Here is a 17,915-nt window from a genome sequence, read left to right on the forward strand (position 1 = left end):
ATTTAATCTCAATATTTTAATTAATTTTATTTTTAGTATTTTTTAAATAAAAAACTAAAGAAAAAAAAAACTCTCCTCTATCAGAAAGTGCGGTTGAAAAGTGAAGTTTCCAAAAACTGAATTCTCGACTACTACAATAAATAGCTTCATATCTAATTCCTCCTCTCATCTCTTATTTTATGTTTGCCTTTCCTATATTTTTAAATAAATTATTGTTTTTAAATAAAACTTTTACATAACTGTGCTTTTATTTAGCCCCTTTATATTTTATTTTCTTCTTTTTGAAGCTTAATTATCATGTGTAATGCCTGGTACACCTGAGATTGAAGTGCAATTGAAGCATGGTGTGGTGACATGCTATTTAAGTGGCTAAATAAAATCACATTTATGTAGAAGTTTTCCTAACAGAGGTTGGCTTGGAAAGAGAAAGATGCATAATGTGAAACAAGAATGAGTGAGTTGAGTGAGAACAGAGAAAGAAAACAAAGACAAAAGGTTGTGCTGTGTGAATGGTGGGAGGGAAGAAAAGAAAGGTGAAGAAAAAGAAAGAAGATGAGTGAGGAGGGAAAGGGAATTAGCACAGAGAACAGTGTGAATGTGATTTGACATATGCTGCCCTGTCTTTGGGATTGATGCAGAATCACTGTCGGTTTGGAAGCAGTTTCAAACAAGTAAAAACATTACACCATCATGTTTATACAAATATTCATCTGAAGAAAAAATTATTTATATACTTTTCTGCAGAGGATTTCAGAACTTGTACCAGAGTTCATATACAATGTCATCTTGCCTGCCAAAATTGATGTATACAGATTATGCAAAGGCTCCCTAAGACACAACATAGGCATTACATCCCTTTGATTACTTGAACATTGATAGTAAGTTGCCATAATTTTAGGCAGTCTACAACAAAAAAACATAAATGAGACCAATAGTGTCTGTCATATCTTTCTGATTCCCACCTAGAAGTCACAGAAACAGTGGTTACTACAAAGTTTAGAACTTTAGATTGCCCAGTGATGAAAGCTGAAACAGAAGTTGTGTTCCTCATGAACTGAATTTTATGCAGTAACATAACCATTATTTAACATGTAGCCAACATCATGTTTCAATTGCAAATCTTAAATCTAAGGCATACACACATAAGAATTAAGCTTCAAAAAGAATAAAGTAAAATCAAAAGTCACTGAACCAAACCAAATTCATGTAAAAGTTGTCTCCACAGTGTGACTTGGAAAAAGAAACACGCAATAAAATCAAAAGTCACTAACAAATCCATGTAAAAGTTGTCTTAACAGAGGTAGCTTGGAAAGAGAAAGATGCAGACAGAAACTGCTGTTTGGTTTCTCGGCTCAATTCAAGAAAAAAAATACAAAAAAGGTCATAGGTAGGACGTACACGAGGTTGCAGAGGATAAAGGGCTAGCTTCATACGCAGAGAATAATAAACTTTAATAGGGTTAAGCTTTCTTTTCAGTGTAGGCCATGTAATATTTATGCATACACTTGCACTACCGCTTACTATTCTTTTTTCTTCAGTCGATAATCATTATATTTAGCAATCTAATCTAATCCATTTCACCTATCAAGCATTTTAACTTGTTTTAATTTCTGACATCAACAATTAAATAAACAAGCAATATACAGAAGGGTATTGAAAATTCCCAACCTTTCCACTACAAAGCTATCTTGCATGTGAAATTCTACAGAGTAAAGTGCAGAGTTGTTGAGTAACCTGTCAATTCATTATTGATGAGAGATGGAAAAGTCATCAACTCTAAAACAAGGAAAGCACTTTATGGGAAAATGAAAAGCAACATTGTATAATTTCAGGAACACCACTCTCTGGCATTCTGGAACATGCGCAACCAAGGACTAGGCCCATTCTTCTCCACGTGCCAGTGCTTTGGGTACCATGGCAACTGCCACATTAAGAAGCAACGCTCTGGATGAGGCATCATGGCAAGATGCCTCCCATCTGGGGAACAGATAGCTGCTACCCCTAAGGGAGAGCCATTCACATTGAAAGGGTATGTCTCTGTTGGATTTCCAGCATCATCACAATATCTTATAGGAGCTAAGTCAGAGTGAACTATTCTGTCAAACACACCTTCATCTGGGAAATAAGCTCTTCCCTCACCATGAGCAGCCCATATACCCAATGTGCTACCCTCCATGCCATTGAACATTATAGCCGGTGAAGGCTTTATGGTCACACTTGTAAAGCGGCATTCAAACCTCCCTGACTTGTTATGAATGAACCTTGGTTGAGATAGGTCACCACCTGCACCATGCACACCTCCAATTTGAGGTCCAGGTACCCACCCTAACAAAGCCATAAGCTGACACCCATTGCATACACCTAAACTGAAGGTGTCTGGACGGTTGTAAAACTCCTGAAATTGTTGCAAAACGTGTTCATTAAATCTTATGCAAGCAGACCAGCCTTTTGCGGAGTCAAGCACATCAGCATAGCTAAATCCACCAACAAACACAATTCCACGGAACTCCTGCAAAGAGATCTTTCCATTGAGAAGGTCCGACATAGTGATATCCCATGGCTCAAAACCAGCAGCATAAAACGCTGCAGCCATTTCTCTATCTCCATTGCTCCCTTCTTCTCTAATCACGGCCACCTTAGGTTTTGTAGTTGCAAGCAAAAACTTTTTGTCAGTGAAAACAGGGAGATAGGTCAGATTCCATGAGGGCTCATACCGATGTTTCAGTCCTTCTTTCTCCATATCCACACAAGACGCTAGTCTTTGAAACTTTTCAAGTTGAAAACTGGTCTCCTCCCACATGTCCCTAAGGATACTAGTTTTTTCAGATAAACAAGTCTCGCCATCAACCTTGACTTCTATAGATGGATTGGCTGTTACTTCACCAATGATTTCAGCTGAAACTCCCACATTGTTTAATTTATCTAATACCAAAGCCAGATTTTTCTTGCTTACTTCAAGAACTAATCCAAGCTCTTCGGCATATAGTGTTTGGAAGAGACTGTTACCTTGAGATGACAAGTTCAAACTAAGTCCACAATTACCAGCAAATGCCATCTCTAGTGCACAAACAAGAAGCCCACCATCACTAATATCATGACCAGCAGAAATCAGTTCATCGGTGAGAAGATCTTGAACACCTCCAAATACCTTTTTAAGATAAGGAACATCATCAAGATCTGGACAGTCATTCCCAACTTGGTCAAATGCTTGGGCAAGAGCAGATCCTCCTAATCGCCTCTTACCTCTTGACAAATCAATATGAAGCAAAACACCTTCATCCTTGAGCTTTAAATCTGGTGTTACTGTTTTTGTTATATCAGGACAAGTAACATAAACACTGATGACAAGATTTCCTGGAGCTTTGACAACTTCATTTTCAGCATGGGCTGCCATAGAAAGGCTGTCTTTCCCTCCATCAATAGCAATGCCAAGTTCAATCATTGCTTCAGATAAAGCAATGGCAGCATCATACATGTCAGTTCCTTCCCCATCAAGCTTGGCAGCATACATCCAGTTACCACTAGCCTTGACATCAGAAAGTGAAGTGACCTGTGCCCATACAAGATTTGTCAGTGCTTCTCCAACCGCCAACCGAGCCATTGCTTTGGGATCTAACAGGCCTTTGATTGGTTGTTCCCCAATGGCACAAGCACCTCCAGTCAAATCATTAAAAGTTTGAGCTGTAACAGCAACATCAGCAAGGGGGATCTGCAAAGGGCCAACAGTTTGCTGTTGTGCCACTAGACCAGTAACACACCTATCAACTTTTGTAGTTAAGAAGCGTTTCGAACAGACGGATGGTAAACTCAATACCCTCTTCAAAGAATCTATCACTGCAATCCCAGGTGCAATATCAAGTGGCTCCCGCTCATAGACGACCCGATTAAATTTAAAAGATTTTTTGGGCATGTCACCAAGGACTTTCTCCAGTTCAAGATCAACAGCAGGAGGAGGTGGAGGAAGTCCATGCGAAATACTCTTCTGAGTTGCCAAGCTATCAACTAACACAACACGTCCATCACCGCTGATAGTTCCAATAACTGCCATTGAAACTTTTTCCCTGCTACATATTGATTCCAAGAGATCACGACTTTCAGGCTTCACCAAGATTGCATCTTGCTCCTGATACTCTGCTCCCCAAATTTCTAGAACAGACATCGTGTGATCACCAACCACAATTGCTCGGACATCTATCTCAGCACCCTTTGGATATATAATTTCCTTCACAACATTGCAGTTACCACCAGCACCTTGATCATGAATGCTAATAATTGGATTTTTATCCCCCATCTCAATACATGCACGAACAAGACGATATAATTTTTGAGCCATCTCAGCATCCCCACGTTGCACAGCATTGAAATCAAGCTCTGCATCATTCTGCCCACTGACCATGCTTGAGGCTGCTCCACCTCCCATGCCAATGCGATAAGCTGGGCCTCCAATCTTGACAACCAGCATTCCAATGTCAGGTTCTCCCTTTGATATATGAAGGTGGTCTATCTGTCCAATGCCTGCACTGAACATGATTGGCTTCAACCATTCTCGCCTCTCCCCACTTGGAAGTCTCATTCCAAAAGTTCTACAAAAACCCTGGATCAATGGCTCTCCAAATTTGTTGCCATAGTCAGATGCGCCATTACTAGAATCTATGAGAATCTGTAAAGGTGGTGCCAAATTTGCTGGATAAGTAAAGGAGGTATCTTCCCATGGAGCATAAAAGCCAGATGTGTTGAGATTTCCAACACAATAACCAGCTGTAGCTGCCTGAACAAAGGACCCTCTTCCTGTAGCATGTGTATCCCTAATGCGACCTCCTGCACCTGTCTCTGCACCAGGATAAGGTGCCACTGCACACGGAAAATTATGTGTTTCAGCTGTAAACAGTATATCTAACTCACGTACTGCAACTTCTAGTGGACATGATGAACCAGGCCGAACTGGGCGGAGCTGCTTCACTGGGAAACCCCTGATTGCACTTGAGTTATCCTTAAAGCCAATGACTGAATTATTGGGATTTGCCTGCAAAGTACTTTTCACAATCTGCATTAGAGTTTTATCCATAAGCTGCCCATCAATAAAAATCTTTCCGGTAAAAAACCAATGTCTACTATGCTCACTGTTGGATTGAGCAATATCAAACAACTCTACATTGGTTGGGTTGCGCTTAATGTCTTCTCTGAAAAGTTTGGTGTAATATTCCAAATCCTGGTCATCAAAGGCGAAACCCATCTCCAAATTAATCTCTTCTAATGCCTTTCGTCCCTTCTCCATAACAGGTATATAACGAATCTCTTCAGGAACAACACTGGTCTCAAAGGATGTTAGCTTCTGAGTATAAACACATTCGGTCATCCTATCATGAACCATAGAAGCAAATTCACTGATTTGATGATCTTGCAGCTCACTTGTGGTGAATAACAAGTACCTTCTTGACCGTTCCAAACGTGTCACTTCTGTCAATCCACAGGCTTGGCAAATTGCTACAGCATTAGTAGACCATGCTGTGGTAAATGACAACCTGGGACCAACCTCAACTATAACTGGACTCAAACCCTCCTTCCACTTCTTCTCAAGAAAGCTCTCAGTTCCAATATTCTCAGGCTCAAAAGTTTCTTGAAGAAGCCATTTAAGGACTGAAAATTTTCCAGTGGAAAGGTGTGAACTAAGGCCAATATTATAGCATTGCTCCGTTTGTATTTCCACAATCTGACTAGATATTTTCACTTGAGCTTCCTTTAGAAGCTCAGCAGCTGCACTTTCTTGCATAAATGGGACTCGGTACAAATGATCAACTTCTGAAGCAGGCTTCTGAACCAAGCCAGGTTGTTCTTCTACAGAAGAGCTCACACCAGAAACCACAGCTCTGGGATTTTCTTGAGCCTCACACCTTAAATGCAAAGCTCTTCGAGTTGATCCCAGCGCCCAATTCCTATTCCAAAGCGTACCCCACAGCATATGATTTCTCTGTCTATGAGGCTTCTTCTTCAAAAACAAAGTTTGCCTAGAAGTACCCTGGAACCAAAATCACAAAAAACCATAAGCAAAGATGCATTTTCAATTGCCAAATTAAACATGGCCACCAACTAGTCAGTGACAGAGTTAAAAATAAAACAAACGCCAACCCATGTCAACGATGCAAACTTGATAGTCAACCCAATATGTTAGTACAACAGTAAAGGAGAAAAAAAAACACAGAAGGGAAAGGGAAGACCCATGAAACACCGTTGCACTTCATCTGATAAATTAAACACGCAGCACCTAGTGATCTACGAAAAACTAACAGATTAAAGCAAACATATGGCAAAAGTAGAAACCTTCAACGAATAAAAAACATGCCACTACAACATCAAAGCATGAAACCCAAAACAACATTTCATGAATAAAAAGGATGCATCATACGATGTTAATTCAAAGAGATGAAATAAAACCAAACCTGCACGAATTGAGACACCCCAAATTCCTTGACAGCCGCCATGTCCTCGATCAAGTGTTGGAAACCCCTAAAACAGAAAAAGTGGGGGAAAAATAAAAAGTTTGAAAAGGGAACTGAGCAGAAGGGCGTGGGCGTGGGCGTGAATGAAGTAGAAAGGAAGAAGAACAAAACGCAGTAGCTTAAGACATTAAAGGGTTTTGGAGTGGCACAAAAATAAAACCCTACACAGTCAGCCACTTGGTCCAATGAATGAATAAAATATAATGTTCTTACCCTTTCAACTATGGTTGCGTTGGCGCTATTTTATATTCTTCAATTTTATATTCTTTGTTCCCTTTCCTCTGTTTCATCGATCGATTGTTTCTCTGCTCATTTTTCCTGTCTTTCTTCAGTCGAATCCGAATGATAATGTAAGCACATTTGTTTTTCTTTTAATTGTGAGCTGTAAATTACTATGATGTTTTAGAAAGATAAGGACGAGGTAGTTTTAATAATATATTCTTATACTGTTACTTGTCTAGTGAATAAGATATGGTTTCATATTCAGAAGTTGTGTATGCTCCGGTTTTCCTCATCTCTTTTCAGAAAAAGAAAAGTGATATTCTATAAAAGTTTTTTTTGTATTTATCTCCCTTCGTATTATTTACTACTATATCTCATAATAATGGAGAGATTAATATAATATAATGTTAGAGTAAGATAAATAAAAATATTGTGTGAAATATTATACGATTACCACTTTCTCTTTTTTAGAGTAAGATAAATGTAAATATTAAGTTTGATACAGAAAAAAGTAATTAAATTGAAGTTAGCAAACAGTAATTTCTATGTATTTTATAATGAGTACGACTTTTATTTGACAAAAGAAAAAGTAGTTACTATTATTATTATTATTATTATTATTATTATTATTATTATTATTATTATTATTATTATTATTATTATTATTATTATTATTGTGTGACCGTTCATTCAACTCTAAGCATAACTGACTTTACCGAAATTGTAAGTACAATTTGAATTTTCTTTTTTAAGTTGTAATGTTTCTATCAAATTGCAAGTGATTTACAAAACTTTGAAACAAATAACGATTAATGAGTTAACATATTTGAATATGAACTTTATTTCTGTTGTTATATCACATTAATTCTTGTATAGCAAATTTAAATTTCTATACGTGTAACCATTCATTTGCATTCTTTCTTTTATTGTATATATTTCATTGTATCCACGAAAACAATTCTTATTATTTGAAAAAAACATATAGCCTCTAAAAATAATAAATACATTCTGAAAAATTATTTAAAATATTTGTTTATTTATATCTTTATTTCTCTAAAATTATATATTAGATAATTTTTTCAAATGAATATATTTTTTACAATTCACTAAATTCAGTTATATCACATTTATTCTATTACTTTCTTAATAAATCTTAATTTTTTTATTCACCAAAAAAAATCTTTAAAAATTTGCTATTTTTAATTACTATAAAATATATGTATTTCTAAATATTTATTTATCTATTTTTTATATCTATTTACCTAAATATTTTTTGTATAACATCTTTTAGAATATTTATATCTATTTATATATAAGTTTTCTAAATATTTATTTTTATTTGTTTATATATATATATATATTTTTTTCTAGGCATTTCTTCAAAATATATCTATTTTAAAAAATATATATCTAATTTTGTAGATGTCTACTTAATTAAATACTGCATAATTAATTATAGTTTCCTTCAAACATTTATTTTTAACTAATTAAAATTTTCAATTAAAAAAATACAAAAAGTTAACTCACAATTCAGCTTCTCAATAATCAACATCACACCAAATTCAAAATTGTATTATTTCACAAGATATAAAGTACAGTATCCTACATTCAAAAATAAAATTGAAAATTGTATCAGTAGGTCAAAAATTTTCAGAATAAAAAGTACAATAAAATAATAAAACAAGAGATATTGACGAAAACTGAGAAGAAAGTATGAGTATAATAGTGAATGTATATATATATATATATATACACGTGTGTATGTATGATTTAAGTAATATAATAGGTATTTGAGATACGATTATGTGAGTAATTAGAACCAACAACACTCGTCAGTTTTTCTTAATCTATTCTTTCAAAATTTTCTTTTTCCTTCCCCTATTCGATTATCACAATTCCCTTTTAAGGGTCCTAATAATCCCTATATCGACTTCAAGTATCTTAGCCAATTTTTACAGAGTCAGTAAATGGATTCGATAAACTACCTCGCAACCATTTGTTTTTTTCAACTTGAATATTAATTAATCTATAGCTATATATAACAAAATAATTATCCTTTCAGTTGTCCACAGTTGTTTCTCAATTTTACCATTTCAATAATAATTTTTTAAAACCAAAATAATTACTTGTATCAGTATTTCAGTCTTTAACATTTTTTCAATTTAACTGTTTTTTGAATCTTAACTATTTTATTATTTTTTATTATATATATTAAATTTGTCCATTAAAATGCAGAGAATAAAATACTAGTATGTATGTATTGACCAAACTTTGACAAGGTTGGGAGAACTGCAGGCATTTGAAGTTGGAATAAAATGGGGGATGAAAGAGAAGGTCACAAATTAGCAGAAACACTCAATTCAAAATCTTCACTGAAAGAAAAGCTGGATATAAAGTAATTTGTCAAGCCCATAAAACAATCTATAGGAGAGGGCAATATTCTAGAAAACTAAACAAAAAATAAAGCACAAAACATAATACTTAAGGAATATTTGAGCTGGTTGGCGCCCCAAAACCACCAGATCCACGACCAAAGCCAGGCCTTCCTCCAGGTCCCTGCAATATGGCAAAACAATTGATAAGGAGAGGGGGAAAACAACGGAATGAAAAGAAACCAAAACCATTATATATATTGTTTGCTGCGCATAATGAAATGTCCCTAGAAGATGCAAGCATGATTATGAACATTTAATTGTACAGCTTCAAGGACACAGTCATCATAACACTAACACTGCATTAATCACATCACACTATTGATCACTTAATCAATCCTCAAGCTTTAAAAAATGAAGGAATAGCTTATTTGCATCGCCTAACTGAAGAAAAGATTGTGCATTCACAAGATAGAGTTCCCAACAAAGGACTTAGTAAAAGGTGCGAACCATGGGAAATTATAATCTAGTAGACTCGATCTATTCGAGTAAACTTATCACCAAGAGCTTGTCAAAGAAAAATAAAAAATATAGTGAATGAGTCAACCTTTGTTGAAAGAAAATTAACTTAAACCTGCACATCAAGTACCTATACATTTGTAAGAGCTTGAAAACAAATACTCATAAAAGTTAAAGTTCTATTTAGTTTAAAACTACACAACAAACAACAATCTTGATGATGAAAACTAGGCCAAAAACAAATGCCAACCAGATGACAATGCACATTGATAAACAACAGTAGAACTGCATTGGCAATAGAATTACCCCAAAAGAGGGTCTGTAGTCAGCAGGAGCTCCTCCTTTGTCTCCTCCAAAGTCTCCACCAGGTCCTCGGGGACCTCCGCGATATCCGTCACGATCGCCGCCAAACCTCCGCTCGCCTTCAAAGCGAGGAGGACCCCTGTTCAAGAAAACAAAGATCATCCACATAACAACCAACTAGTAGAAAAAGTGATCTGTTGGATTGGGTTTTATAAGGTCATAACACTTCACTTAGTACCCCACTTATCCTATAAATGTATGGTTTATTGCTTTATACTATGATATTATTCAATCAATTGCAACAGTGATCTTCTTGACATACCTAGGGCGATCACCGGAGGGGCCACCAAAGGGTCTGCCAGGTGGCTTGGCCTGTTTCTTCAAAGTGGCAGGAACAATTTCGGAAGGAAGGTTAAGGTAGGTTCTGAGAAACTCGATGCCATCATTGGTGAGGAACCAGTAATAATGCATCCAAGCAAAGGTCTCTCTCACGTACTCACGGGACTTGAAACTTTGCATCAGCTTAATCACCTGCAAATTAGGCACATCAATCTCAGGGTGCTTCGCCAAATTGAAGTCCTTCTTCGCAAAGCAAACTCCCTCTGCACCATAAACAATCTCAGATTACTCAACGAGTTAAAACCCTAACGAACAAAATTATTCGGGATCAACGCTGAGACACCTACCTTGGAAGAGGTATTTGCAGATCTCCTTACGGTTCTTCTCCGGAATGATCTGAACAAATAAAAACGCACGCAAACATAAGAATCAAATTCAACTGAATAACGAAAAAAGTATTAGCCGTAAATAATTCGAAGTCGTACCATGGTCAGAAGAGAAGGTGGAAGAGATACAATGGAGGCTCCGCCAACAATCCACAGAGTTATCTCTTGATTACCTTCTTTCTTCTCCGTAAACCCTAACTTTCCTTTTCATATTTGCATTATGGGCCTGTTCATGGGCCGCTTGCACACCCCTGTATGTTTCTCCCAGCATTTGATGTGAAAAAAAATAAAATCATTTTGTAAATTTTTTTTGGTATATTTTGGGAGGCAAAAATAATTTTTGAATTGAGTAATATGTAAATAAAAAATGACTATATTTTAATTATATAATTTAAAAGTTATTTGATTTTTTTAATTATATAATTTATAATTTTTTGACCTCTTAACTATACAATTTATAAGTTTTTCAAAGAAAAAAAATTGAGATTGTACAATCTAAAAGTAATTTTTACTTTTAAATGCATAATTCAGAAAATAAATTATTTATTTGGTCTTTTTAGATTGCACAAAGGATAAAATTGAAGCTTTTTATAATATGCAAGTGTACGAGGAAGTATATAAAGATGCAAAACAAAAAGTTGCCTTCATAAGAGATTGTTTTTAGTATAACTAGTTTGAAATTCATATATATATACCATGGTGTTTTGTTTGTTTGTGATGTGATATTTTGTTCCATTAACAAATATGAGTTACATTTATTATATTATCAATAAGTATTTTTTTATTATTTTATATATAATTATCAATATTATTTTAATTTTATTAATAATATATATGCGTTAATTGGTTATGTATACAGTATAAGAAATATTTTAATAAAAATTGAAAAAAAACAATTTTATATATATACTTATCAAGATAATTAAAAAACTTGATTTGAAATATTACCTTTAAAGTACCTAAAAAGGATAATTACATTATACTAAACTTTAAACTTTTCTAATTAGTTTTTATGTTTTAATTTTTAATAAATTATTGTTTGGATTTTGTACATATAGTATAAAGTATATTGACTTTTTTTATTATAGTTATACTAGAAGTGTCCTAAATCTTTTTTAGAACTCTACACTTTTATAAGTAAATTAAATATTTAATTAATCGGATGGTATCCACTTTAGTAGGAGTGTGTCAATTTGGTATCCACAGGTAAAAAAAGTGTCAATTACATCTGCACTTTTGAGAAGTATTTCAATTAAATTTCTTTAAGAAAGAAATAATTAACGTCGTTCGTTAAAGCACGTATCACTTTCCTGTTTTTTTTTTTTTTAAATTTTGCCACGTGTTAAATTCATGTCATGACATGTAACAATGTCAGTGGCACGTAACCTGATAATATCACGGGTGACAAATATTACTGTACTTATTTTAATGTAGTACCCATATATATTTCATTGTAATCAAATTTTTATCAAAATTATAAATTGTTTTTAAATTTAAAATTGACAATTTTTCTTTGCTTTCTTTTCTTTTCGATATAAACCCTGAGTTGTCTTTTCATGGCTCTTTGTACTATGAGCTCGTGGACCTCACAATTCAGAATGGCAATTTCATCTCGGGCATTTCTTCGTGCACCTCTTTTTTTATTCTTGCAATCCCATAAAATTTGTAATCATCTCACTATCTCTATTTAAATTATAATAAAAAGTAATGTAATTCCTTTTTTTTAAATATTTTTTAGACTAAATATTCCTGAATTAAAATACATTCTTGAATACTCAGAAATACTCAAAGTCATAAAATATGGTTAATATAAATGCCATAAAAAGTACAAGTAAAAAATTAAAAAAACTATATTAAAAATTTATTAATCACCGAATTGAAAAAGGAAGCAAGCAAACATAAAATATATTAGTTTTGTAGTTTTTACATTCTTCTTCATTCTTACTAAAGAAGTTAGTAAAGAGACTACTAAAGAAGTCACCATAAAAACAACAATGTAATTATATTACTAATACATCGTTAAAACAAAATAAGACTATATTAAAATTATGATAATATAATTTGAAAACAATTACAAGAAACACATATTGCAATTAAGCACAATTAGTTTGATAGTCTTAAGAAAGTTGTAGTAATCATAATTTATTCTTTTTTTTATTTTATAATTAGTAAATTATAATTAAACTGCGATCACACGAATCTGATAATATATTTCATAATATATTTCGATAATTGAGATTTGATTATATTCTAAATAATAGATTTTATTATATTCTTAAATTATTATATTTTTTAAATTAGTTTATATATATATATATATATATATATATATATATATATATATATATTATAATATGCCTCTACCAATAAAATCATTTTATAATATTCTACTATAATATTTGAAAAAAAAATGATTACATTTATTCCCATCTCAATTTCAGACGAGTAGATTAATATAAATACCACTATAAAAGACTGAGTAAAGGCATTAAAATATTAAATATATCACTCATACGTATTTAAAACAAAATACATTTATATTAAAAGAATTAAAAAATCGTCAAATTTCTAAAGAAAGTAGATATATATTGAAAGACAAATTACTATAAGTATATTATATCTTAGTAAGTCCACTAGCGGATGTAAACCATATTAATTTTGGGAATCAAAATCATATATCTAAAATATTTATATTTTATTATTATTATTAATAGAATAAAATTAAATATTTAGTTTAATATGATTACAATCATAAAAAAAAAACATATATATATAATAAATTATCCATTCTTTTAAATTATTGAACCTATTAATAATTACATCAAAATTGAAATTTGCATGCATTTGTTTTTTCATGTAAATATTTATAATGGGGAAAAAATTATTTTCCATTTTTTTTGTAAGGTTGCTTTAATAGAGCATTATGAAAAATAATAGTTGTGCTCAAGTAAAATACACCTGCATTCTTATCAAAAGATAAACATAATTCAAATATACTTGATAAATTATTCGAAATTCAAATTTGGATGGATAAAAAAGAGCATCACAATAAAATAGTGGAATTGAATTTTTAAACTAAGTTTTTTTTGAAAATAATATTAACAAATTAATAAAAAACTATTAATTAATAGCAAATGAACAAGTAAAAAGTTATGATAAATAATACAACTTTTTTTGTTCTTTTTTTAATATTCGTATTTTAAAACAATAAAAATATATTTATTATATTTTAATAAGTAATGTATAAAATGTTTATCCTCATCTTATTTTTTAATAAAATATATTAAAAATCTTAAATATTTTTTCTCTTTTTTACATGGACAGTCATCTTTGTCACCCATCACCAATTTCATCTTCATAATTTTTACATTATTATTTTCAGATTAATTTATAAATTTGAAATGCATCTCAAATCTGATCATGCATACCAAATTGTTCAATTCGAAATTAATTTTTCAGATTAGGGTCAATCTAACATGTATTATGTATTAGTATATACATTGACCAATCCAAAACTGCATGTTTATTATGCATGGGTTTTAGAAGGTTGCATCCATTCCGGATCAACTCTATTCTTTGATATGTTTTCTCTATTCTCATTCACTAATTTTAAGTTGTTCTAATAATACAGTTCTCTTCATTTTACATGTTGAATATGTTCACTTGTTTTTTTAATTTTGTTCAGCTGCATCTTACTTTTGTTTTGCATACAATAGCACTGTGCTAATTATTATCTTAACATAATTATAAAATATATATCATTTTAAAAAAAAATAAATGTTATGTTTATAAATAATGTTCCTTGATCACAATGAACATGGGAGAGATTATCGTGAAGGCCGAACGAGAAGAAGAGAGATTTTGATTCTGATGATGCTCATGAATCCAAAGCTACATATAATTATTTAAATGCTGACTTCAAAATAAACAATATTTTTCCTCTAAAGATATGATAATCAGAGAACTTGATCTCTACCACTGTTATTTCAGTATGTATCTAGGATATGTTTGTTCTCTTTAACATGCATTACAACAAATGTATTTTAATAGTCGTGTTATGTTGTATATACTTTTTTTAGTCTCATGGTATTCATTCGTTTTGATATCCTCTCATCTTGTTCTGTCATGGAGAGTCAAATACATAGACACCGATGCAACTTGATTATAGGGAATGTTGAGGGTTTATGAAACTCGGTTTATGATTTGGTTTTTTATATCTTGGCAATCAGAATCTAGCTGACTTATATGTATGCACGCACTGGATTGACCACAAGAAAACGTATTTGTATGTGTGTATTAGACCGACCTCAAGATGACCCATGTGTATGTGCGTATTGGGCCAACCTCATAACGACCTATGTGTATGTATGCAGTGGGCCAACCTCAATACGACCTATGTGTATGTGCGTATTGGACTAGACTTAGAGCAGACCAAGGTGCGAGTACGTATTGGGTTTGGACTAGAGCCGACTTCATTGTAAGGACGTGTTATGCCCGACTTGAAGTCAACCTACTTACTCCACTACATTGTGTCTGACCTGGACCCGACCTATCCGGAATGCCTAATTCAATTAAAACGTAGTCCCTTTCTTCTGAGGATAACGCCACATCCCAACAAAGGTAGGTCGGGTAACCCCACACACATCAACTACCTCCCGCGATCTTAGGAGGACTGAAACAAGGATGAGCTAGAGACCTTTATAAAGCTAAGCAGCTGCTCGCTTCCAAAGACGAGAAAAAAGACCGAGAAAAGCAGGTTTATAACAAAACAAATGTATTTTCTGTGTAAAAACATATGGCGAAGAGGACAAGTTGTGACTACTATACACCTCAGACTCTCTTATACAAAAAGAGTTTCACAACTCCATGTCAATAAGTCCGGTATGCATCAATAAATCTGAAAAATCATTTTGAATTGATCAGTCTAATATGTCCATATCAACTACGAAAGGAGAGTGACTGGAAAATGATAGTGTTGGGGTGACAAATATGAGAAAGGGAAAAATGGGAGAGAACAATAAATTTTAATACATGAAGATAAAAGTGGGATTTTAAAATCAGGTGAGATAAATAAGAAATGCCCTAATCCGCACCTGTATTTTTTCTTTAGCAATCTAATTAATATAACATCAAACAAATCTCAATGAAAGAAGATAAACTTATTTTGAAAGACTCAAAATCATTCAAATCCTGAACAATGTAAAAACTACAAATAGCATTTAAACACACCTGTCACGTAAACCAAATGAGCATTACAAGCACATATTTCATGATTTTACTGATCATGTGTCCTTCCTAGAACATGTGGATGCAATTTTTTTCTTTTACAACACAAAATTTAATATATTACTTTCTCAACAATATCGCACATGAGGAATTACTTTTGAAATTCTAAAAGTTTCACTTTTACCAAATAATAATTTGTTTTATTAAGTACTTCACAAACATGATCATTGATGAAAGTCTTAATAGTTACCATGTAAGTTATACCTATTATAAGTCAACAGAAATAATGTTTCAACCAACATGCAACTTGATTAATAAATAGCATAATGTCAAACAAGTACTGTAATAGGTTAGGATGAAAAAAAAAGTCACTTTATTAGATTATCGACATTTTCCAAGGCTGTGTATTTTATTAATTCACCTAAAAACTACTATAAATATACTTCACATCACATGTTATAATCATGTGTCATAATAATAGACAAAAAGTTTCATAACTTGAACCATTTCAATGAAGAAAAAACAATTAATATATAATGTGTTACCAATTTAATATAACTTTTGATTTATTTCTTGTCTCATTCATTTTTATTTCACTTTCACTTATATTAGATAACTTTCACTTATATTAGATATAAATTTAAATACTAACGAAAAGTATTTCAGTTTTTCTTCTGTAATTTATATCTCAATTTCAATTACTATCGTAAAATATAAAATATAGGCTTAAATACCTTTTTTGTCCTCATCTTCGTAGTGTTTGTTGCGGATGATCCTCATTTTGACAGAATGTTTAAAATGGTCCTCATTTTTACCGAATGTTTAAAATGGTCCTCATTTTCGCAATTCATGTTTTATTTGGTCCTTTTCTATAACGCCGTTTAAATCATTAACGGAGCATTGTACAGGTGGCACGGTTTGTATTAGGATGTGTTACGTGTACTGTACAGGTGTGGTAATTAGATATTTGGGGATAAATAAGTGAGCTATGATTTTGGTAAGGAATATTTGGGCAGTTGGTGAGTTTTGACAATCTTGTTCCTCCATTCTCAATTGGTGTTGTTGCAATCTTCTTCTTCCTACAATCCCATTATATAGGTATGTTACGGTCCCAATCTTCGTGCACGGTTGGTGGTTCAACGAGAAATTGATTAACCCCGAGTTGTAGTTGCGGAGAGATGGCAACTTTGAGGATGGCAAGAACTTCAAAGAATATTGGTAGAAAATTTTGGGTACAATATGTTTTTATTTTTGTGTTAATAATAATTTGGTTTTAATTTTTGCTTTATTGATTTACAAAGTGGTGGTTCCAATAATGTGGGTTGCAACTTTTTCAAATGGTGGTGTTGATGAAAAGGATATCATTATCATGACACAAATGGGGCAAATTAATGATGAAAAGGAGTCAGTGAAGGTTGCTGAGAAGAAGCTGCAATTAGTAATAGGGTTCACTTGTGTTGTTATTGTATTATTCGTACTGTTATTGTGTGTAATCTTTTAAAGTCCAATCTATTTTGTACTATTGTTAAATGAAGAAATGAATTAGTTTGATTATGTTGATATTAGTCCCAACATGTTCAAAATGACATCTTAATCTGAGCATTGAAGTAAGTGATATTGATCTAAGCTTGGGAAAAATTAAATTGATCTAAGTCTGGAAGAAGTTAAATTCATAACGTTAATTCATCTCATCAAAATGCACTACATCAATGTTTGGCAAAAGTAAAATTGAACGATGTTTAAGGAAAGTCAAAATGCAGTACATCAATAATGAATTCTACATCAAAAATTCCAACAAATCATTAAGACGTTTGTAGCTGCTATCATGGTCTCCTCCTAATCTGTAATTTCATCCTAAACTGCTGAGATGGTTCTTCTGGTGTTGGTAGTGGTGCTGCTTGACTCTCCACTTCATTCCTTGGTTGAGTTGTTTGAGTTTCAACAGTTGGTGCATTCTCAACAGTTTCAGCAGTTGGTGCATTCTCAGCAGTTTGGGCATCTGGTGCAGTCTCAGCAGGTAATTTAGAAACCATGCAGAACATCACAACAAT

The 17,915-nt window shown here is 32.7% G+C and overlaps 2 protein-coding genes across 2 annotated transcripts; both read right to left on the reverse strand.

Annotated features, from left to right (window-relative positions):
* Positions 1-1,641: 1,641 nt before the first annotated feature.
* Positions 1,642-6,875, reverse strand: LOC114163226 (putative phosphoribosylformylglycinamidine synthase, chloroplastic/mitochondrial). Its single transcript, XM_028047404.2, has 3 exons — positions 6,711-6,875; positions 6,438-6,504; positions 1,642-6,016 (listed from the first exon to the last, which is right to left on the reverse strand). The coding sequence occupies exons 2-3, from the start codon at positions 6,477-6,479 to the stop codon at positions 1,829-1,831; spliced, it is 4,230 nt and encodes a 1,409-aa protein (XP_027903205.2). The 5' UTR covers positions 6,480-6,504; positions 6,711-6,875; the 3' UTR covers positions 1,642-1,828.
* A 2,186-nt stretch (positions 6,876-9,061) lies between these two features.
* LOC114163232 (small ribosomal subunit protein eS10z-like) lies at positions 9,062-10,892 on the reverse strand. Its single transcript, XM_028047413.2, has 5 exons — positions 10,738-10,892; positions 10,600-10,648; positions 10,236-10,515; positions 9,917-10,052; positions 9,062-9,275 (listed from the first exon to the last, which is right to left on the reverse strand). The coding sequence occupies exons 1-5, from the start codon at positions 10,738-10,740 to the stop codon at positions 9,201-9,203; spliced, it is 543 nt and encodes a 180-aa protein (XP_027903214.1). The 5' UTR covers positions 10,741-10,892; the 3' UTR covers positions 9,062-9,200.
* Positions 10,893-17,915: the final 7,023 nt, after the last annotated feature.

The sequence above is a fragment of the Vigna unguiculata genome, chromosome 9 (genome assembly GCF_037176805.1).
Source record: "Vigna unguiculata cultivar grain cowpea cultivar isolate G323 ecotype 2 chromosome 9, ASM3717680v1, whole genome shotgun sequence".
Lineage (NCBI taxonomy): Eukaryota > Viridiplantae > Streptophyta > Magnoliopsida > Fabales > Fabaceae > Vigna > Vigna unguiculata.